Source organism: Pan troglodytes, chromosome 1 (assembly GCF_028858775.2).
Source record: "Pan troglodytes isolate AG18354 chromosome 1, NHGRI_mPanTro3-v2.0_pri, whole genome shotgun sequence".
Lineage (NCBI taxonomy): Eukaryota > Metazoa > Chordata > Mammalia > Primates > Hominidae > Pan > Pan troglodytes.
The window spans coordinates 121,268,489-121,291,013 of record NC_072398.2 but is presented as its reverse complement, the minus strand read 5'-3'; the positions used below and the strand labels follow the sequence as shown (position 1 = coordinate 121,291,013).

Genomic DNA, 22,525 nt, shown 5'->3' with positions numbered 1-22,525 from the left:
TCATCTAAGGGTCAGGTGCCTTGAAGTGTCTGCTGGCACCCAGGGAAGAGCCCCCCAGCTTGCTGTCACAGGACACAGCTGCTCCCTTCCTGGCCAGGTAGCTGGCCTCCCTCCCAGAATGGGACTTGAAGCTGGGAGGGCTGCTTGGGGGCTGCAGAGGAAGAAGGGGGCTGCCGGCAAACCTGCTGACTCAGGCTCCACGAGGGAGCAAGTAACACTGGACTCCTTTCGGCACTCCGAGAATGGGGTGGGGGCGTCTTCAAAGGATTTCCCTCCCTTCCCAGTGCTTGTCCCTGCTCTCGGTCCGTTTTCTGCTAAGATTTGGGGATTTTCAGGCCTGGAGGGAAAGTCCCTTGGGACGATCATAGAGCGCTAGCACTGGATCAGCCTGGAGAGCGCGGAAGGAAAGGGTCGGTCCGCAGAGGGCGCGGGGAAGGCAGGGTGGGGACGCGGTGGAGCCCGCGCTCGTTTGCTGAAGGCTTGGAAGTGCAGCGCAGAAGACAGAGGGTGACTAGGAAGACGCGCGAGCGGGGCTGGCCGGCCGGCGGGTGGGGGAGGGGAGGCGGGGGAAGGCGGCTGAGTGGGCCTCTGGAGTGTGTGTGTCTGTGTCAGTGCGTGTGTGTGTGTGTGTATGTGTGTGTCTGGCGCCTGGCCAGGGTGATTTCCCATAAACCACATGCCCCCCAGTCCTCTCTTAAAAGGCTGTGCCGAGGGCTGGCCAGTGAGGCTCGGCCCAGGGAAAGTGAAAGTTTGCCTGGGTCCTCTCGGCGCCAGAGCCGCTCTCCGCATCCCGGGACAGCGGCGCGGCCCTCGGCCGGGGCGCCCACTCCGCAGCAGCCAGCGAGCGAGCGAGCGAGCGAGCGAGGGCGGCCGACGCGCCCGGCCGGGACCCAGCTGCCCGTATGACCGCGCCGGGCGCCGCCGGGCGCTGCCCTCCCACGGTAAGCGACGGCCGCGGCGCTGGGCCCGGGACTGGCTGGGGCGGGAGCTCGGCGGCCAGGCGGCCGGGAGCGGCCCCTCGGAGCCGACAGCCTGGGCGCGCCGGCTGCACTGGCCCTGCGTTCCCGCCGCGGACGAACCGCCTTTGCGCACGGACTGGGCCCTGGCGCCAGGGCGGAGGCCGGTGGCGGCCCTGCAGCTGCACCGGGACTGCCAGGCTTCCCTGGGAAACGGAGGGCTGCTCACCCCATTGCACGGAGGGGAACACTGAGCCACCTGCAGGCAGGAGCCCCCGCTCAGCCAGGGTGCCCTGCCTCTCTCCCTACCCGCCACCACCAAGGCACGGGCGGAGTGGCTGTGCGCTGAGTGTGTGCCCTCCCCGGTGGGCACCTTCCTCATCGGCCACACACGTGCTTCCAAGGCCCTGCTGGGGAGTGGGCGCTTCTGGGCAGGGGAAGTTCAGGGGGTCAACCAGCTTATAGAACGCCAAGGACTTGCTGGCAGAGGGACGGAGAGGGGCAAGCCACTGCTTGTTCCAGCCCACAGGCAGGAGCTACGGAGGACTTGGGTGGCTGTTTGCGGGGTGGGGTGGGGGACGGCAACAGCCGGCAAACAGCACCCCCCCCCCCCGGGGCTGCTCGGGGCTAGCTCAGAATCTCTTTTTCTTGCAAATTCTGGTTTCATCGGTTGGGGAGATTCTGGGCTTTGTGGTGGTTTATGGTGGTTTGCAGTGCTTGAGGAAAATGGAAAGAGGGTTTGGTGTTGCAGAGCTGTGTCCAGGGGCAGGGTCTGCTCCTGACTGCCTAAGGGACGCGCTGCCCCAACTGTGGCGGTAGCAGATGCAGCCATAGAAAATGAGGGTGGCACTGTTCATGACCAGTCAGTGGGCTCATAATAGATTTGCTTCTGAGGAGTCCTGGAAGAAAATGAGAGAGGAAACCTGGGGGGAAAAGAGCAGAAAATTATTTGGGGGTAGAGGAGAGAGGGTTGCAGGTGAGGTGAGAGAGAAAGGGAAGAGTGGGTCCACAGAAAGAAGGTGCCTCACTGAGAGAGAGGAGATACAGTTGAGTGGGGAAGGGAGAAGGGTTAGCCATAGGCAGAAAGCAAAGCTTCGGGGCTGAAGGGGAGACCATGAGGAAAGAAGAGAAAGACAAGGGGGCTGTGTTTAGACAGGGGAAGTCCAAGGGCCCGGTTCTGCCAGGTCTCTCCAGAGGCCTTGTTGAGGGGGAAGATGAAATGGAATAGGATAGGTGGCAGAGGAGGCTGGACAGCTGGACTGAGGTGTCCTAGCATCTCTGAGCCTGCAGCAGAGATTCCTTCTGAGGGCTGCTCCCCAGGCAGAAGCCAGGGCTAGGGGTGGGAGGAAGAGGCAGTCAGAGGAGAGCCTGCCCAGCCAGATGCAAGCCAGAGTGTTAACCCCCCACTGTCTGTCCAGATCCTCCTGAGGCAGAATGGAGGCCCCAGGTCCAGGGGTATCCCCTTTGGCCACCTTCGAAGTCAGCCTCTCATGTAGTGGCTGCACTTTCCCCACACTGATGCCTCAAATATCATCAAAGCCAGACAGCCCTTGGGGTTAAGCATTGCTCTCACCTTGCTCTCCTCCAGGGAGGTTGTCTTCCTGAGCGGTCCCTTTCATCCATACCATTCACTCCAGACCTTGAGTGGCAGCCAGTCTGGGGTAGATACACCGTCTAGTGGCCCAGTTTCCTCCAATCATTCCTGAACCTAAGGTTTCTGAGTACCTGGGCCATTGTTCCCACCCAGGGCAACCTCCCCAACACAGCCTGAAGTCCCCCCAGCCCCCGTGACTGCCGTCCCCCTCTTCCACACTTTCCCTCCCTCAGATCAGCCAGAACCCTCACAGTCCCTGTGCTGAGTGGTATTAAACCATCCTTTGGCTCTTCCCTCCATGGCTCCCACCCCTCTCCTGCCATCAGCTTCTCCCCATCTTTCAAGGCCTCACTGAGGTCCCTACTCTCTGCAGTCTCCCTGGTCACCCAGCCAGAGCTGCCTTCTCCTCCCCAGAAGAGCTGGCAAGCATTTGGGCTTTTGGTGATATGTAGATTAGCACATTGTTGTGGGCTGTTTCATAGCCTCGTTGTGTTTTTCCAGTGAGCAACTTATTTGCAGTATTTGTCTCAACATCTGGATTATTGAGGCAAAACCCAGAGTCCAGGATAGTGTCAACCCTCAGCCTACCCTGCCAGCATTTCCCTGAATCTGGGGGCATCAGCCGCCAGGAGGCTTGGGAGCTGTCAGGAGGCGACCTCAAGCTGGAGAAAGAAAGCCCAAGAGTCTGTCTGCTTTTGGCTGAAGAAGGAGAGACCTAGGGCCAGGGGTAGGGATGAGGACACCCCAGTGAAGAGAAGGAAGAGAGGAAGGAAGGGGAAAGACAGGGCATCAGGAGCCAGTCCCATCACTCTGGGGCTGAGCAGCTACTGGGCCAGGTAGGTGCTGGGAGAGAAGAGGGGTCTCAGAAAACTTCCCTGCCATGATAAGAGGTGGCTGGCTGGAGGCAAAGCCTGATGGTGCTCAAATAGGCAGGTGCCAGGCAAGGGATGGCCCATTACTGGCACTGATGCCTCTGATTAATCAGCTGGGCTCCTTTTGAAACACACACCCAGGGCTCCAAGATGTCTCTGGCAAGGGATGAGTTCCAGTGAAACTGAGTTTGATCCCACAGTTCTTCCAGTGGCAGAGCCAGATCTGCATGGAACCAGGTGGGAGGAAATGCTGGGCCCAGGGGAGCTGTCTCTGGCTTGCCATCTGAAAGCCGGTGCATGAACATGAACTTGAGGGCAATTCAAAGAGTGCTTGGCTCAGTGTTGGTGTGGCAGAGACAGAAAAAAATGGGTAGATGCAAGTCCTGCTCTCGAGTTTCTTGTGTCATTAAAATTTAGGCTGCTAGGCACACCATCTGTGTCAGTATTAGTTCAATGTGTAGTTAGGTTTGGCTGGCTTAATCTGGGAAGGCTTCTTGTAGAAGGTGACATCTGGGTTGTTTTCATGGGAGAACAAGGTTGTGCTGTGGCTGCTAGAAATCCTGGGAAAGCTGGATTTGAGGGATGCTGTATCATCAGGTAAGGGGCAGAGCCTGTAGCATTGTAGATATGAGGCCTTTGTTTTTCTGCGTTGAGCAGGGCATGGGGATAACTGGGGAGAGTGAGACCTGGGGAGAAATGACACCCTCTCTGTCACAGACATGGCTGGGCTCCCTGCTGTTGTTGGTCTGTCTCCTGGCGAGCAGGAGTATCACCGAGGAGGTGTCGGAGTACTGTAGCCACATGATTGGGAGTGGACACCTGCAGTCACTGCAGCAGCTGGTGAGTGTGTGGCCATGCTGTATTCTACCTTCTCCCCACTGGGGAAATGAAGGCAGGAGCCAGGGAGCAGGTCAAAGAGAGCAGTTGCAGGCAGGAAAATAGGGCAGTGCGGGACATTGCTTGTGGTTCCCACTAGCTCCACCAGTGATACCCTTCACTAACCTTCCCAAAGTTAGGACCTCTGGTCTCCCCAGCTCTGAAGCCCTCTCTGACTGCCCTGCAGGCAGTGGATGCTGTGGGCTTCCAGCTGCTTGCCTGGGTTAGTGATTGCCCAGGAACATCAACCACTGATTCTGAAAAGGCTTCTGAGGTCTGCTGTCCCTCAGTGGGATGCCTCCTCTGGGAAGCTAGCCCAGGCGGCCTGCTGTGTCCAGATGTTGCATCTAGCTCCTGGACTCTCATATGTGGCGCCAGTCTGGCATCAGAGCCCCACCCAGATTTAGAGGGGAAGCGCTTGCCTAACTCCCAGCCTTCCACACTCACTTCCCTGGCACTTGCCCATACCCTGAGGCTGGGATGGCCTGCTCATCTGGGCCATGAAGGAGCCTGTATCTCATTCTAATCAGACCCATACGTGGTCCAGCCAGGCAGAATCAGCTTGCTGTCATGGCTGCTGTCCTGCTCAGTGGGAATTTACCATCCCTCTGGCCAGCCAGGCAGGGTGGGGCATCACTGGCTAAGGCCAGCTCCAGGGCCCTGAGCTTGGGGCCTGTGGGCTGTGCCTTCCGCCTCTCTTGCCCCAGCACTACTTCTCCTGTATGTAGTTGCTGTAGCAATCCAAGGTAGACCAAGAGCCCCAGCATTCTCTGAGGCTTAAAACCCAGAACTGCTGCTCTGGGGCTAAAGAGGGCTTTAAGGGCATCCAGCTCCAACCCCTACAGGTGTTCAATCCCCAGAGCTTGTCCAGCCTCTGCTTGAATTCCTACCATGACAGGGTGCTCACTACCTCCAGGGAAGATTATATCCTATATTCTTCTATAGACATCTCTTCCTTAAAACAAACGGGCATTTGTCAGATTTCGTGGGGTGGTAGAAGGAAAGAAGAGACTTCTTGTTCTTCTACAGCCTTACCCTGGGCATCTGGAAGGCACTGATCTTCTCCTAGACTTGACTCTGTCTTTCCACGTGTGGTTGGCAGGGATGAAGTTCAAATCCCAGTCCACTCAGAAGCTAAGGTCCCTGTTTTGAAGAAGGCTGAAGGCTGAGTTGAGCTGTAGGTTACCCTGCAATCGTTGGCCTGCTCTCTCTTACAGATTGACAGTCAGATGGAGACCTCGTGCCAAATTACCTTTGAGTTTGTAGACCAGGAACAGTTGGTGAGTGATGGCTTTTTACAAAATCCATGCACCAGCCTGCATGCAACTCCCAGGGTGGGGTGTGTGGGGGAGCATGAAAGCGGCAGAATGCCTACCGCTGGAAAGGGTGAGAGTGTGAGGATCCATGGGTGCTCAACTCTGGGGTGCCAGGATCCAGGGCTCAAGTCCCCTGCCATTCCCTTCTCCTGGCCTGATACATAACAAGCGCTCACTAGGTACCAAGCACTTTGCTAATGTAGTTCTGACAGTACCACTATGTGGTACACAAATACAGTTTATTATCCACAGAGAGGTGAAAGGAGCATAGCTAGTAGGTGCTAGAGGCCTGATTTGAATCCAGGAAGGTTGGCTGTAGGGCTTGAGGCAAATCAATACTTCTTCCAGGTCACATGCTTTGCTTAAGGATGTCACTTCTCTTCACCAGGCCAACCAGCAGGCAGGTAGGCAGTCCAGCCCTTCCTGGACTTGCCCCACACCCAACTAGCCACCAAGTGCTGCTGGTTCTGTCTCTCAGCATCTCTGGGTTCTGTCTCCTCCATCCCCACCTTCACCCCTCAATCAGTTGCTTGGACAATTTCAAGAGCCTCCTAACTGGTCTCCCTGCTTCTAGTTCACTCCTCGTCTTACCACCGGGGGAAATTTTCTGAAACGCCAACCTGCTGCCTTTACCTCCCTCTCCCAAAAACATCAGGGCCCCCATCACTCCAGAAGAAAGCCAAGGTTGTCTAGTCTGGGTTACACCAGGTCTAGCCATTCTCCACCACACAAGCCTCTATACCACCTCCCCATTCCCTGCTTCTTCCTGCCTCCCATCTTTGCACAAGCTCTTTCCAATGACTGTCATGCCTTTCCACCTGCCCCCCAATCATTATTCCACATCTATTCATCTTTATGCCTCATGCAAAACTGCCTTGATACCCAGAAGTTGCCCCTGTCTCTGAGCTTCCACACACCTGACCCATATGCACCTCTGTTAGGACTGGAGATCACCTCATGGTCCAAAGAATAGCCTCAGTATTTTATTCACTCACTCGCTTGCTCTAGCACTCATGCCTGAACTAGCATTTGCTAGGAACCTACTGGACTAGATGCTGGGGGTAGAGAGCTAAAGCAGAGTGGGTCTTCAAGGCAACTACCATCTCTTTAGGGAGACAAAACACAGAGGTTATTCTTTGGACCATGAGATAGTCTTCAGCACCCCTATGTCCTGGAGGATTTGATGGGGCCATATGGTAAAAGATATTTGTGAAAGCAAGACAAGAGGAAGACAGAAAGAAAGGCAGGGGAAGGTTCCCTGGAGCCCACCTTCCCTATATACATCCATCATGATTAAAGCCTCATATTCCAGAAACCCAGAGAACTCTCTAATCAGAATCCACATTTCCTTCACTCTAGCCCAGTCTCCAGTAGCGCTAGATCTCAAAGAGAGAGAAAGACAGGCAAGCTGAGGGCGGCATTCTCCTCGTTGCTGGCATGGTGTGGTCCCTCCCCTGGGGGAAGGGGGAGAGCAAGCTGCAACCCTCCATCTGCCTGGGGTTGGGGGTTCCCAGGCCACAATGGCCAGGCCATAAGCTCCAGGTTCCTGTTTTTCAGAAAGATCCAGTGTGCTACCTTAAGAAGGCATTTCTCCTGGTACAAGACATAATGGAGGACACCATGCGCTTCAGAGATAACACCCCCAATGCCATCGCCATTGTGCAGCTGCAGGAACTCTCTTTGAGACTGAAGAGCTGCTTCACCAAGGATTATGAAGAGCATGACAAGGTAGGAAGCCCTGAGGCCTGGAGCACTGAGTGAGGGCAGAGGGTGGCTGTGGAGGCGCCGCTCTATCCACAGGCACAGAGTACATTCGCTCACCTCGCCTCACGCCATTGCTTGCTCACTCTCATTTATTTGTCATCCCACCAACCTTTACCAGGCAGGAGGCAGGAGGGATCATGCTGGGCCCTGACGATGTCATCATGAGCAACAAATACATGGTCCCACCCCATGCAGCTTATAGTCAAGTGAGCTTGGCAGCTGTTAAACAAACCATGACACCAGTAAATAGAATTACAAACTATAAGGACTGTTCATTCCAACAGCAAGCAGTTATTGTGTGTCTATTGTGTACCAGATACTGTTCTAGACACCAGGAAACAGCTGTGATGAAAACAGACAAAAATCCCCACGTTCCTGGAACTTACATTTGGGGGTGATGGTAGTGGTGGTGAGACAGTTAACAAAATATGTAAGTAAAATATACAACATGTAGCATGGCAATAACAGCACTGGAGAAGAGTAAACCAGGGATAAGACGACCCGAAGGAGGTGGAGGAGTGAGCTGGGAACAAGAACCTGAAGGGCTCAAGGAGAGCAACAGGGAACTCAGACTTCCATGGAGTTGGGGAAGCAGAGACAAGAAAGGCTTCTGAGTAAGCAAATATTGATTTGAGCTCCAAAGATGAGTAAGAGTTGAAAGCGGTAAGGCTAGAAGAACATTCTGGAACAGGAAAAGCTATGCACAAAGCCCTAAGGTAAACAAACAGGAAAGTGCACATTCAGGGACCCAAAGGGTTATCAGCATGGCCAGAGCATGGGAAGTGAAGGAGGGGGAGGAGAGAAGTCAGGAGCCAGATCACGTGTGGTTTTAGAGATGTGGGATTTTGTCTTAAGGGTGAGGGAAGCTGTCGTGAACAGGCATGTGGCTTAATCTCAGGTTATAAGACTGACCTGGTTGCTATGTGGAGGATAGACCACAGGGGGCAGGAATGGAGGCTGGGAGACCAGCAGAAGGTGTGAGTCCAGGCTAGACACATTGGCGGCTTGGACCAGGGTGGGACAGTGAAGGTGGAGGCAAGTGGACTGGACATGTTCCCATGGGTTTAGGGGCAGAATCAACAAGACTTGATACGTGCAGTGGATGTGAGAAGCTGAGGGAAAGAAAAAGCCAAAGATGGTTTTTGTCTTGAGCACCTGGATATTCCAATGATGCTGAAATGGGGATGATCCATGGGCAGAGCAGGTTTGAGGGAAGACAGTTCAGTCTGGGGCACAGCAGGCGTGAGGTGCTCATGAAATGGCGAGTGGAGATGTTGAGCAGGCAGCTAGGTGTGCGGGTCTTGAGTGTGACCGGCAATGCACAGAACTATGAGGCATGGGGGTTCGGCTTATCTGTGAAGCCATGGGACTGGACAGCACTGCCACTGTGAGAAGAGAAGCAGGCCCAGGAACCCAGCATTTGGAGGGCAAGCAGAGGACGGGGGACCTGGCAAGGGGCAGCCTGAAGGTGGGAGAAAAAGAGGGAGAGTGCAGAGTCGAGGCACTGCATTCCAAGATGGATAAGGGATGGAAATTCATAAAAGAGGGTAGAGAAATCAAGCAACGTGAGGGCTAAAATTGTCCATTGGATTTGGCAACGTGTCACACATGCTGGATCAGGGTGAATAGAAAGAGAGGAAGTAGAGACACCACTGTGGAAGAACTTGGATCCGAATGGGGGCAGGAAAAGAGATGTAGCTGGAGGGAGTGTGTAATTGAGGGAGGACTTTTTGTTCTGTTTTTGTCGTCATTGTTGTTTTGAGACAGGGTCTCATTCTGTCACCCAAGCTGAAGTTCAGCGGCGCAATCACGACTCACTGCAGCCCAACCTCCCAGGCTCAATTGATCCTCTGACTTCAGTCTCCTGAGTAGCTGGGACAACAGGCACACCCCACTATGCCCAGCTATTTTTTGTAGAGATAGGGTTTCGCAATGTTGCCCAGGCTGGTCTCAAACTCCCAGGCTCAAGCAATCTGTCTGCCTTGGCCTCCCAGAGTGCTGGGATTACAAATGTGAGTTACTGTGCCTGGCCAGGAAAACATTTTTAATAAGAGAGGTATTAAATCTGCGGTTTTCCAACATTAAGATTCCTAAGAATCACTTGGGGAATGTGTTGAAAATGCATATTCCTAGGACACACCCCTAGAGAGTCTGATACACTGGGTTTAAGAGTGGCTCCAGGGCGGGGCGCGGTGGTTCATGCCTCTAATCCTGGCACTTTGGGAGGCCGAGACAGTGGATCACCTGAGGTCAGGAGTTCAAGACCAGCCTGCCCAACAGGGCGAAACCCCATCTCTACTAAAAATACAAAAATTAGCAGCTGGTGGTGGCGCATGCCTGTAATCCCAGCTACTCGGGAGGCTGAGGCAGTAGAATCGCTTGAACCAGGGTGGCGGAGGTTGCAGTGAGCCGAGATTGAAACTCCATCTCAAAATAAATAAATAAATAAATAAATAAATAAATAAAAGACTGAACCCAGGAATCTGCATCTTAAGCAGCTGTCGCACTGATGATTATGACCCCCTTGGATATTCACTTGTAGACAGGTGTGAATGCTGAGGGGCAGGCTCCAAGAGAGAGGGTGGGTGAAGCTGGAGGAGCTAGCTCCCAGCAAGTCTCTGGAGAAGACAGTGGGAGGGATTCAGAGCTCCTGAGGGAGAGTGAGAGTGAGACTCCATCTCAAAAAAAAAAAAAAAAAAAAAAATGTTTACCAGATAGACGTATGAATGAGAAGACTGGGCTCAGCTCCATCACTTACCAGCTAGGTGGCAGTGACCAAGTAAACTGCTGGAGTCTCACTCTGTCTCCCAGGCTGGAGTGCAGTAGTGCCATCCCAGCTCACTGCAACCTTTGCCTCCCGGGTTCAAGCAATTCTCCTGCCTCAGCCTCCCGAGTAGCTGGGATTACAGGCACGCACCACCATGCCCAGCTAATTTTTGTCTTTTTAGCTGGGATTACAGGCACGTGCCACCATGCCTGGCTAATTTTTGTCTTTTTAGTAAAGACAAGGTTTCACCATGTTGGTCAGGCTGATCTCGAACTCCTGACCTCGTGATCAGCCTGCCTCGGCCTCCCAACATGCTGGGATTACAGGCGTGAGCCACCGCACCCGGCCTATCTGGTAAACATTTCTTAAGGGCTGACTGTGCATAGGCCAGGGGGATGCGGCGATGCCTTCAAGGACTTCACAGCCTAGAAAAGCCCATGTTTCTTCCCTGTGAAGCTCAGTTTAAGGAATCTGTGATTCAGTGGCAGTTAGGCCCTGGATGAAGCTGTGAGCATGCATGGCATGGCCTTGTGTGAAAGGAGAAGTGGGCCAGGGAGTGAACCCTGAGGGATGGCAGCATTTGGATATCAGGAGGAGAAGGGGAGCTTGGTAAGGAGACAGAGCAGCTTGAAAGGTGGGAGAAGACCCAGGATAATGCAGCTTCTCAGAGCTCCAGTGGGTGTGGGAAGCCGGGGCCCCTTGAGCAGCACAGAAGACAGGGCTGGGACCTCCTCAGCCCTCCCTCCAAGACACACCAATGCCAGCAAAGGACCCATATGCCTGGCGGCTGCCCCGTTCCCTTCTCCACACCACAGCTCAATGATTTTTCTCAAACTCAACTCTTACCATGCCACTGCCCACCCCTAACACCCCTTCAGATGTTTTCCCTTTGCTCTGTGGACAAAACTAAAAGTTCTGGTCTTGGCCCACGAGGCCCTCAAGACCTGGCCCTTGCTAACCTCTCTCCATGTGCGTCTCTTGCCACGCTCCTCCTAGACGGTAGTGCTGCAGCCACACCAGCCTTCTTTTAGTCTTCGGGCTTTTCATGCATTTTCTTGCCTCAGGACTTTTGCACGGTCTGTTCTTGCAGCCTGGACAGCTGTCTGGGATCCCAACTCTTTCCTGGTTTCTCTTGCTCATCTTTTAGTTGATTCCTTGGGGAAATTCTCCCTGAACACTTGTTTAGTTCCCCTTGTTGCACACCATCGGATGGCCCAGTACTTATTCATTGGACTCATTGCACTTGTAACAATGTGTTTAGTCCCTGCTGGATTGCTGGACTCAGTGTCCAACTCAGCCAGGAACCACCTCTCTCTTGTTCGTTGCATGATTCCCAGGTAATTACCATATGCCTGGCACATAAACATATGTTGAATGGGTCTGTGAATAAATGACATATCTCATAACCTCAGGACTCATTCTGCTGCAAACCAGGGGAAAGGGGAGCGAGGAAACAAAAGGGAAAAAGAAGACAGATGTGAGAAAGGCCAAGGGAATTTGACAAATAAGATGGAGACATGGGGCCAATGGTCATGCTCACAAAAGGGGGCCCTGATCTCCTTCCAGGCCTGCGTCCGAACTTTCTATGAGACACCTCTCCAGTTGCTGGAGAAGGTCAAGAATGTCTTTAATGAAACAAAGAATCTCCTTGACAAGGACTGGAATATTTTCAGCAAGAACTGCAACAACAGCTTTGCTGAATGCTCCAGCCAAGGTAAGCATGGCAGGGGCCAGCAAGTGTGTGGGGGTGGTAGCATATGGAATGGGGATTGGGAGGTGAGATGTGAAGCTGGGGGGACCCCTGGGGAGGCAGCCTGGCTGCTACTCGTGTTCCCGTGTGCATGAATGTGCTTGTTCTGTGTATATATGTGGCTTCACGTTCCTCTGGTCCTGGGCACATGTCTTTTCTGACATGTGTGTGCATGCACACCTACATATGTCTGCATGTGGCAGCGTCAAGAAGGATCATGCTGGTGCCTTGAGATTAGGGAGTGGAAATGGGAGCCTGTCTTGGGAGCCCTGTAGGTATGGAAGCTTTCCCCACTGGCTCTGCAGGCTGGCTGAACGTGTGGGGGGTTCTGTGGAGACAGCTGACACCCATCTGGGAGTGAGGGCCTTGCTCCAGGAGCTCTGCTGCGAATCACCATGATACCCTGGCTCCAGAAGTCCCCAGGATGCCTTGGGTGTTTCCTCAAGGGACAAGGCTGGATTTGAAGTCTGAGCATCATTGGAACTCCCAGGGCTGGCTCAGCTGCATACATGTGTACACTGCGTGTCCTCGTCTCTGCGTCTCGTGCCACACGTGCCCTCCTACATTCAACCTTGCTTCCCAAGGCAGGGTCTAGGGCCCTGCAACCTGCCAGTGGCCAAGTCCAGTCTCGTTGCTTCAATCCCAAGGCCTCAAGCCTTGGCTGCATTCTAGCCCCAGCCTGTTCCTGCCTGTGGCTGTGGCTGTGTGGCTCCTGGCTATGCATGAAACCAGTGTCTCTGGGGCTTGAAGTTGTCTTGTATTGGTCTGGAAGGCAACCGTTCAACCTCCTGACCTGACTGCTGCTCACCCCTAGCTTGGCCTGTGGCCAGTGGGAACCCCTGCATGGGCTGTTCTCTTATCTTCCTTCTCCCCAACCCCCAGTGTGTGCATCTCAACCCTGCTCTTTGTCACTTCTCATGAGACCCTGCATATGGCACCTTCCCTGTGTCATGAGCACCCACTCTAGTCCCACCTCTTCTCAGCCCCAGGGCTGAGCTAGGAGATGAGGGCCCCCCAGACTCACATTCCCCTCTCGCCCCACTCTGGGAAAGCTGTGCTGGAGGCTAGTGACTCTATCTCCTCCCCATCTTTCTCTCTCCTTCTCTCTGTGGTTCTTTCAGATGTGGTGACCAAGCCTGATTGCAACTGCCTGTACCCCAAAGCCATCCCTAGCAGTGACCCGGCCTCTGTCTCCCCTCATCAGCCCCTCGCCCCCTCCATGGCCCCTGTGGCTGGCTTGACCTGGGAGGACTCTGAGGGAACTGAGGGCAGCTCCCTCTTGCCTGGTGAGCAGCCCCTGCACACAGTGGATCCAGGCAGTGCCAAGCAGCGGCCACCCAGGAGCACCTGCCAGAGCTTTGAGCCGCCAGAGACCCCAGTTGTCAAGGACAGCACCATCGGTGGCTCACCACAGCCTCGCCCCTCTGGGGCCTTCAACCCCGGGATGGAGGATATTCTTGACTCTGCAATGGGCACTAATTGGGTCCCAGAAGAAGCCTCTGGAGAGGCCAGTGAGATTCCTGTACCCCAAGGGACAGAGCTTTCCCCCTCCAGGCCAGGAGGGGGCAGCATGCAGACAGAGCCCGCCAGACCCAGCAACTTCCTCTCAGCATCTTCTCCACTCCCTGCATCAGCAAAGGGCCAACAGCCGGCAGATGTAACTGGTACCGCCTTGCCCAGGGTGGGCCCCGTGAGGCCCACTGGCCAGGACTGGAATCACACCCCCCAGAAGACAGACCATCCATCTGCCCTGCTCAGAGACCCCCCGGAGCCAGGCTCTCCCAGGATCTCATCACCGCGCCCCCAGGGCCTCAGCAACCCCTCCACCCTCTCTGCTCAGCCACAGCTTTCCAGAAGCCACTCCTCGGGCAGCGTGCTGCCCCTTGGGGAGCTGGAGGGCAGGAGGAGCACCAGGGATCGGAGGAGCCCCGCAGAGCCAGAAGGAGGACCAGCAAGTGAAGGGGCAGCCAGGCCCCTGCCCCGTTTTAACTCCGTTCCTTTGACTGACACAGGCCATGAGAGGCAGTCCGAGGGATCCTCCAGCCCGCAGCTCCAGGAGTCTGTCTTCCACCTGCTGGTGCCCAGTGTCATCCTGGTCTTGCTGGCCGTCGGAGGCCTCTTGTTCTACAGGTGGAGGCGGCGGGTGAGTAGATCCCCATGAGGAAGAAGAGCACGTCCCTTAGGGCAGGGGCAGAGCCTGGCGGGGGTGCAGGTCGGGGGACAGCTTGGGTGCGGCCTGAGTTCTTCAGACACAGAGAGATAGGGGCTGGCTCAGCACAGAGGATGAGAGGTGGAAATGGAGGATTACTTCGAGAATTGGGAAGGCTCAAGCTATAAGGTCAATGGGAAGGGACTGGAGCAGAAGGGAGCGGGAGAGAATATTCATGGGCTGACAGCAGGATGACATCCAGACGGGCAGGGAGCTGGAGGAGGAGAGCAGTGCTGTGTGAGCGTGTCAGGGCAGGCATACACTGGAAGCTCTGCAGAGCCTGGGGCAGGAGGACCCATAGGGAACAGCCTGCAAGGGTGTGGGGAGAGGAGAGGGGACACCATCAGCAGAGAGACCTCACAAATCTCCCTTGGGCCTCTGGCTGATCCCCACTTTTGGGAAGTTGGGAGGACTCTTGCAACTCTCTCATAAATACCTGGGGCAGCCCTTACTGGGGATGGGCCACCGCCCCCCCACACTCCCCCAGCTCCTCAGTGAGATGCTCTTTCCTGTCCTCAGAGCCATCAAGAGCCTCAGAGAGTGGATTCTCCCTTGGAGCAGCCAGAGGGCAGGTGAGAGCTTGAGGTGGGGCTCTGGGAGGCACTGGGGGCCTGGCTTGGGATCTGTTTCCCCTCTTTGTGGTGGTGGGGCTCTCCTGCTTGCTCTGAGGAAATGGAGCTGCAGAACAGGATGGGGGAGAGAAGAAGGGCCTCTGTCCTTTCCCAGATATCTGGGCTTTTTCCTGATTTCTCCGTAGAGTTAGACAGTTCTGGGTCTTTTCAATCTGAGAGGGCCTAGAGCATGTCTGGGGCTTAGGGGTAAACTTACGGAGTCCCCTTATTCCCCTGCTCCTGCTGATGATGTCTAATGCCAGCCCTGTGCTCTGCCTGCAGCCCCCTGACTCAGGATGACAGACAGGTGGAACTGCCAGTGTAGAGGGAATTCTAAGGTAAGATTCTGACTTTGATCTCCACTCCTAAAACTTACCTATACCCTTTTCCAGTCACGCTCACCTGTTGGTGACACCAATTCCCCTGAGGCCCCCACACTGACTCCCATGCCTCTCTCCAGTTCCCTTTACATACATCGCCAGCCAGGTCCAGCCACCCTCTCCTTTCCAGGTCCTCAGCTATCCCCCCGCCCCTCCATTCCATCCACCCCCGCTGAGGCCAGGGACTATTACCTCTGCATTGGGCTTCTAGTGTTGCTGCCACCTTTGACCTCAGAGCAACTAAACCCCCCCTTTTTCAAATGTGGCCTTTATAAGGTCTTTACCCTCCTGGAGAATCTTCAGTAGCTCTGTGTGGCAGCCACTGCAAGCCCTATATTCTTGGCTTGGCTGCCAAGCCCCTTCGACAGCAGCTGCTTGCCAGATCGCCACCCCCGCACCAGTTAACCCTCCTCCCCAGCTGAGGTCAGTTCTGCTTCCTTGCTTTTAGGATCATGTTGACATAGAACCTGAGTCTTGGAAGGGCTCTCAGGGATCATTTGGCCCTGGTTCCCACCCCAAAGGGACTGCCCCTCTCCATGTCCCCAACAGGGAGCCAGCCAGCTGGCTGTCACACACTCCCAGATCCAGCACAGCTCCCTGCCTAGCCACGGCCCATGCCATCTTCCAGTCAGACTGGGAGAAACGTCTTCCTCATGCGAGGCAAAACTGGCTTCCCTGCCCCCTCCATACTGCTCCTCCCTCCTGTTCTCATGAAAACCCTCAGATATTTCAAGTCAGGTATCCATGTCCCCTTTGAGAATTCTCTAAGCTAAGTATGGCCAAGTCCCTCAAACGTTCCTTATATGATATGGTTTTCAGACCCCTCACCATCCTGGACACACTCGTTTGTCAATGTCCCTCTGAAAATGTGGCGCCCAGCCCCGGACACAGTACTCCAGATGTTGTCTGACCAGCTCAGAGAGAGTACAGTGGGACTGTTACCTTCCTTGATATGGACAGTATTCTTCTATTTGTGCAGATTAAGATTGCATTAGTTTTTTCTTAACAACTGCATCATACTGTTGTCATATGTTGAGCTTGTGGTCTATTAAAACCCCTAGTTCCATTTCCCATAAACTTCTGTCAAGCCAGACCATCTGTACCCTGTACTTGGACAACTTAACTTTTTTAACCAAAGTGCAGTTTATATTCACCTTTGTTAAAGCCACCTTGTTGGTTTCTGCCCGTCACCTGAACCTATTGAAGTTGTGTGAAATCCTAATTCTGTCATCTCCGTAGCCCTCCCAGTTGTGCCTCCTGCACATTGATGAGTGCCTGCTGTTGTCTTTGCCCATGTTGTTGATGTAGCTGTGACCCTATTGTTCCTCACCCCTGTCCTACGCCAACCCCAGCTGGCCCACCTCTTCCCCCTCCCACCCAAGCCCACAGCCAGCCCATCAGGAAGCCTTCCTGGCTTCTCCACAACCTTCTGACTGCTCTTTTCAGTCATGCCCCTCCTGCTCTTTTGTATTTGGCTAATAGTATATCAATTTGCACTTATTTGGATGTTGTTTTCATATTTTTTAAAATCTTATTTTATATGTATTGTACATTCCACATCCCTAAGATTGTAAGCCCCTTGAGGGCAGGGACTGTCTTCCACTTTTTTTTGTGTTTCTTTTTCCATCCTGGGTTCTACTAAGAGAGGGCCTCTCCACATTTGCCAAACATGCAATAAATGTTGACTGACTGGCTTCAGGGCTGACTCACGGACTGACCCTGGCCAGCTGTCTCTAACTGACCAGCCTCTAGCTGACCAGTTAACCAGCTAACTGACTGACTCTGACTGACTGGTTGACCAGCTGGCTGGGTGAATGACTAACCAACCAACTATCTTGGTAACTGCCTAACTGACCAGCTGTTGCTTTGGGAGCCCATTGAGCAACTGACTAGCTGATTGCCTGACTAATTGGCTGGTTGGCTGACTAGCTGGGGTGACCCAGTCAAGTTTCCAGTCACACCCTTTACCAAGTGCAAGCCAGTGCCGCAGGGCTCTCCCACGTGTGGAGTGACAGGTCTGGGCCCCTTCTAGAGAGAGAGGGAATTTGGCAAATGCTCAAAACCAGAGGAACCTATTTAGACAAGAGCCAGCAGTAACAACATATCTGGAATCCTGGGGTCTACCTTGTCAGTGGGGTGGGCTAAGATGGGTGAGTGGGTCAGCTGGGGCACTGGCAAGACTGTGAAATGACCCAGGCCTCCTCAGAACTGGTTGCTGGTGGCTCAGTGCCACAACACCCTTCCCACTGGTCGCCTGTCCCCAAACCCCTCGCCGTGGTCTTGGCCCTCTGTCCCACCCCTCTACATGCCCACCCTCCTTTCCCCACTTGCTTATTCTCAGGCCCATCCCAAGCTTTCCTCTTCCGCCTCAAGATTTCACTTGGAGAGGGAATCCGGGGCAGGGGCTACATCCAGATCCCACTTGGCCCGGCAGGTCCAGCCCTAAGGTGGTCTCCAGGCCAGGCACCAGTGGCCTTGGAGAGATTGAGTGCCAGCCCCTAGAGTGACTGCTGCTGTGATTTGAGAAGTGAGAGAGAGAAACATAGAGGCAGAGACTGAGATAGGGACTCAGAGCCACAGAAAATGCAGACACCAGCACCTCAGCCCTAAGCAGCTAGAAGATGGGGCAGCAGGCTGGAACTCGCCCACTGGGTCCTTCTCCCCTCCTGGGCCCTAGCTGGGCCTGTGGCCTGGCTGTACCCAGCATGGCTCATGTCCAGTTTATGGTTCCCCTTCTTTCCCTCTAGAGCATGGGAATGGGCAGGGAGCCAGAGGCTGTGGTTCCATCTTCCCTCCTTACCCAGTAGGGCCTATGGATGTTAGGGAGGGAGGCTCCACACAAGGTCCAAAGTCAAACTGTTGGATGGGGTCCAGGGGATTTCTGCTCTGGGAACAAAGCGTCCTGAGGATGCTGGGCAAGAGGACAAGGATGGGGGTGGAGGGCGAGAGGACAAGGCCCTGACTCCCATGGATGATGCGGGAGGCAAGGCCCTCGGCCCATCCAGGAGGGGCTGGGTTGCTTAGGGGTCGCGTGCCAAATGACAGTGTGGGAATTTCCTTGTCCTGGCACTGCCTCTAGACTTTTCCTCTCTGGCCCAAGTTGTTCCTCTTCAGCTAGCTCTGCCCTACTGTCTTGAACATCATATGTGATGCCCCTCTGTTGAATGCTGTGGAAGTGGAAATGAAAGATTCTTCTTTGCTAGTGTTAGCAGGAATCACCCTTTGTTCACTGGACCAAGGCCAATGAGATGACCTCGCCTGAGGAGGGGTCCAAAGACATTCAAGTGCCCGCTTCGCTCCTTGTCAGAGCCCTCTGCTTGAGCAGTAACCCCTCTTCCCAGCCCTGCCCAGACCTCTCCCGGGCCCCGTTATCTTCCACTGAGGCCCTGATTCCCCAGGAGGAGGTAGGAGGTGAGGCCAGTTTGGCCAGAGGCCTGAACTGGTGCCAGAGAAAGCTGCCTGGTCTCTCTGTGGTGTCTGGAAAGGCCAGGGAAGGGAGGAAAGGAAGTCCCGCCTGCAGCACCGCCAGCAGCCCACAGGAATGCCACACCTCCCAATCCATGTCCTCAACGACCCTCCCCGCATTCCCACTCTGCTGACTAGCCTTTCCTTCTCTCCCACAGCTGGACGCACAGAACAGTCTCTCCGTGGGAGGAGACATTATGGGGCGTCCACCACCACCCCTCCCTGGCCATCCTCCTGGAATGTGGTCTGCCCTTCACCAGAGCTCCTGCCTGCCAGGACTGGACCAGAGCAGCCAGGTTGGGGCCCCTCTGTCTCAACCCGCAGACCCTTGACTGAATGAGAGAGGCCAGAGGATGCTCCCCATGCTGCCACTATTTATTGTGAGCCCTGGAGGCTCCCGTGTGCTTGAGGAAGGCTGGTGAGCCCGGCTCAGGACCCTCTTCCCTCAGGGGCTGCACCCTCCTCTCACTCCCTTCCATGCCGGAACCCAGGCCAGGGACCCACCGGCCTGTGGTTTGTGGGAAAGCAGGGTGGACGCTGAGGAGTGAAAGAACCCTGCACCCAGAGGGCCTGCCTGGTGCCAAGGTATCCCAGCCTGGACAGGCATGGACCTGTCTCCAGAGAGAGGAGCCTGAAGTTCGTGGGGCGGGACAGCGTCGGCCTGATTTCCCGTAAAGGTGTGCAGCCTGAGAGACGGGAAGAGGAGGCCTCTGGACCTGCTGGTCTGCACTGACAGCCTGAAGGGTCTACACCCTCGGCTCACTAAGTGCCCTGTGCCGGTTGCCAGGCGCAGAGGGGAGGCCAGCCCTGCCCTCAGGACCTGCCTGACCTGCCAGTGATGCCAAGAGGGGGCTCAAGCACTGGCCTCTGCCCCTCCTCCTTCCAGCACCTGCCAGAGCTTCTCCAGGAGGCCAAGCAGAGGCTCCCCTCATGAAGGAAGCCATTGCACTGTGAACACTGTACCTGCCTGCTGAACAGCCTGCCCCCGTCCATCCATGAGCCAGCATCCGTCCGTCCTCCACTCTCCAGCCTCTCCCCAGCCTCCTGCACTGAGCTGGCCTCACCAGTCGACTGAGGGAGCCCCTCAGCCCTGACCTTCTCCTGACCTGGCCTTTGACTCCCTGGGGTGGAGTAGGGTGGGAGAACCTCCTGGGCCGCCAGCCAGAGCCGGTCTTTAGGCTGTGTTGTTCGCCCAGGTTTCTGCATCTTGCACTTTGACATTCCCAAGAGGGAAGGGACTAGTGGGAGAGAGCAAGGGAGGGGAGGGCACAGACAGAGAGGCTACAGGGCGAGCTCTGACTGAAGATGGGCCTTTGAAATATAGGTATGCACCTGAGGTTGGGGGAGGGTCTGCACTCCCAAACCCCAGCCCAGTGTCCTTTCCCTGCTGCCGACAGGAACCTGGGGCTGAGCAGGTTATCCCTGTCAGGAGCCCTGGACTGGGCTGCATCTCAGCCCCACCTGCATGGTATCCAGCTCCCATCCACTTCTCACCCTTCTTTCCTCCTGACCTTGGTCGGCAGTGATGACCTCCAACTCTCACCCACCCCCTCTACCATCACCTCTAACCAGGCAAGCCAGGGTGGGAGAGCAATCAGGAGAGCCAGGCCTCAGCTTCCAATGCCTGGAGGGCCTCCACTTCGTGGCCAGCCTGTGATGGTGGCTCTGAGGCCTAGGCAACGAGCGACAGGGCTGCCAGTTGCCCCTGGGTTCCTTTGTGCTGCTGTGTGCCTCCTGTCCTGCCGCCCTTTGTCCTCCACTAAGAGACCCTGCCCTACCTGGCCGCTGGGCCCGTGACTTTCCCTTCCTGCCCAGGAAAGTGAGGGTCGGCTGGCCCCACCTTCCCTGTCCTGATGCTGACAGCTTAGGGAAGGGCAGTGAACTTGCATATGGGGCTTAGCCTTCTAGTCACAGCCTCTATATTTGATGCTAGAAAACACATATTTTTAAATGGAAGAAAAAAAAAAAGGCATTCCCCTTCATCCCCCTACCTTAAACATATAATATTTTAAAGGTCAAAAAAGCAATCCAACCCACTGCAGAAGCTCTTTTTGAGCACTTGGTGGCATCAGAGCAGGAGGAGCCCCAGAGCCACCTCTGGTGTCCCCCAGGCTACCTGCTCAGGAACCCCTTCTGTTCTCTGAGAAGTCAAGAGAGGACATTGGCTCACGCACTGTGAGATTTTGTTTTTATACTTGGAAGTGGTGAATTATTTTATATAAAGTCATTTAAATATCTATTTAAAAGATAGGAAGCTGCTTATATATTTAATAATAAAAGAAGTGCACAAGCTGCCATGTGAGTCGTGGGAAAGTTGCTTTTGGGGTGTGGGTGGCAAACATCAGGGTGGGTGGGCAGCAGTTGCTGGATGAACCCCAGCTCAGAGAACCTTTTTCCACAAAACACAGGGGAGGAAGGTTCTCTCCAAGTTTCAGTCTTGTTACCAAAACCTCCTGTATTATTGCTGTCCCAAACACATTCATCTGCATATCTGCTTGTATTGGGCAGAAAGTGGCCAAACATCAGGCCTGGTCACTGGCCCCTGCTCCTGCCCAGCCTAGCCCAGCCTGGGAAAATGGCTGGTTGGGCTCTGTCCAAGGGCCCGGCGGCCTGCAAGGATAAGGCTCCTTGACTGCTGAGCCCTGCTGACCAGGGCAGAGGTTGCTGGCTAGGTCCTTGCAGACTCTGAGGTGAATGAATTCTGTTTCCAGGCTGGGAAGTGAGTGTGGTTAGCAGGGGAGAGCCAGGAGTCTGTGTAAGGGCCCTCATTCGGGCTTGACCTTCCTACTGGAGCTGGAGAGGAGACTGAGGGTGTGGCTTTCCATGGGGAGAGGGGTGTTAGGCAGGGCCAGAGGAGTTGAAGGCCCAAACATACACCCTGGGCAAAGCTATGACAAGAGGGGCCTCCCCATCCCTGAGGATGTGGTAGACAGCTTTGGATTAGTGGTTCCCAACACTGACTTCCGGGAGAATCACCTGGATTGTTTAAAAAAAAATACTGATCCCCGAGCCCCACCCTAGATCAACAAAATCGAATCTTAGGGGTGAGGCTCAGGCACCAGATGTCAGAACTTTTAAAAGACATCTCAGGTGATTCCAATGTGATCCAGGATAAGAAGTATCTAGAGCTGCACTGTCAGGTAGGGTGGCTATTTAAGTTTAAATTAATTAGAATGAAATAAAAGTAAACATTCAGTTCCTTACCTATACTATCCACATGTCAAGGGCTCAGTAACTACATGTGGCTACCATGTTGGACAGCACAGAAATACAACATTTGCATCATTCCAGAAATTCTACTGGACAGTGCTACCCCAAAGATTAGGTCCTTGGACTTAGGGACCAAGGATACAGGGCCAAGATTGGCATCAAGCAAATTTGACCAGGGGCTAGGTGTTCAGGTGTCTCAGTCACCCCTTTCTGTGCCCTCACCCCTGCCACCCTGTTCCTTGTCATTTCCCTTAAGATGGCTCTTCACTTTCTATCAAAAGAGCTACAGAAAAGATTTTTGAAGAAACTTACATTTTATCCTTCAAGGCCCCTCTGAGAAGCCTTCCCAGCCTGACTCAAGCTCCTGAGGCCTACCCAGGTTCAATTCCTTCCTCCCCTGTGCTTCTACAGATTTGGAATTTGGAGTCTGTTTGTCTGTCTGTCCCACCAGGCCATGGTCAGTGGCAGACACTGCTACATCCCTCCTTTTATTAAAGGGGGACATGCGCCTAGTGCCTTAGCGCCTAAGAGTATCTGGCACACAGTAGGTGCTCAGTAACTGTGTGCCAAAGGTTAATACTTAAAGCATGAACAGAGGCATCATAATGCAAATTCTGACCAGACGTAAGGGGTGGCCTTTTCTAGAGGCCTTATTGGTATTAGCCAATGAGATTAGTATCTAATAACTACTGTTCAATGGCCAAGCAGAAGGATTTTCAGCAGAGGAGTCTTCCTGGCTTCTGACAGAGATGGGG

General features: G+C 54.5%; 1 protein-coding gene across 8 annotated transcripts; it reads left to right on the top strand.

The window, feature by feature from the left end:
• The first annotated feature begins 355 nt into the window (after positions 1 to 355).
• On the top strand, positions 356 to 20,855 carry CSF1 (colony stimulating factor 1). 8 transcript variants are annotated; one of them, XM_063798646.1, is made up of 10 exons: positions 356 to 410; positions 688 to 941; positions 4,140 to 4,262; positions 5,516 to 5,578; positions 7,172 to 7,342; positions 11,712 to 11,859; positions 13,017 to 14,038; positions 14,624 to 14,676; positions 14,998 to 15,053; positions 18,719 to 20,855. In XM_063798646.1, the coding sequence occupies exons 2-9, from the start codon at positions 903 to 905 to the stop codon at positions 15,038 to 15,040; spliced, it is 1,662 nt and encodes a 553-aa protein (XP_063654716.1). In that variant the 5' UTR covers positions 356 to 410; positions 688 to 902; the 3' UTR covers positions 15,041 to 15,053; positions 18,719 to 20,855. The 8 variants fall into 8 exon arrangements, with proteins under 8 accessions (XP_063654716.1, XP_009428123.1, XP_063654724.1 ...); XM_009429848.4 differs by having other exon boundaries at positions 381 to 507; XM_063798654.1 differs by lacking the exon at positions 356 to 410 and having other exon boundaries at positions 557 to 941; positions 5,401 to 5,578.
• Positions 20,856 to 22,525: the final 1,670 nt, after the last annotated feature.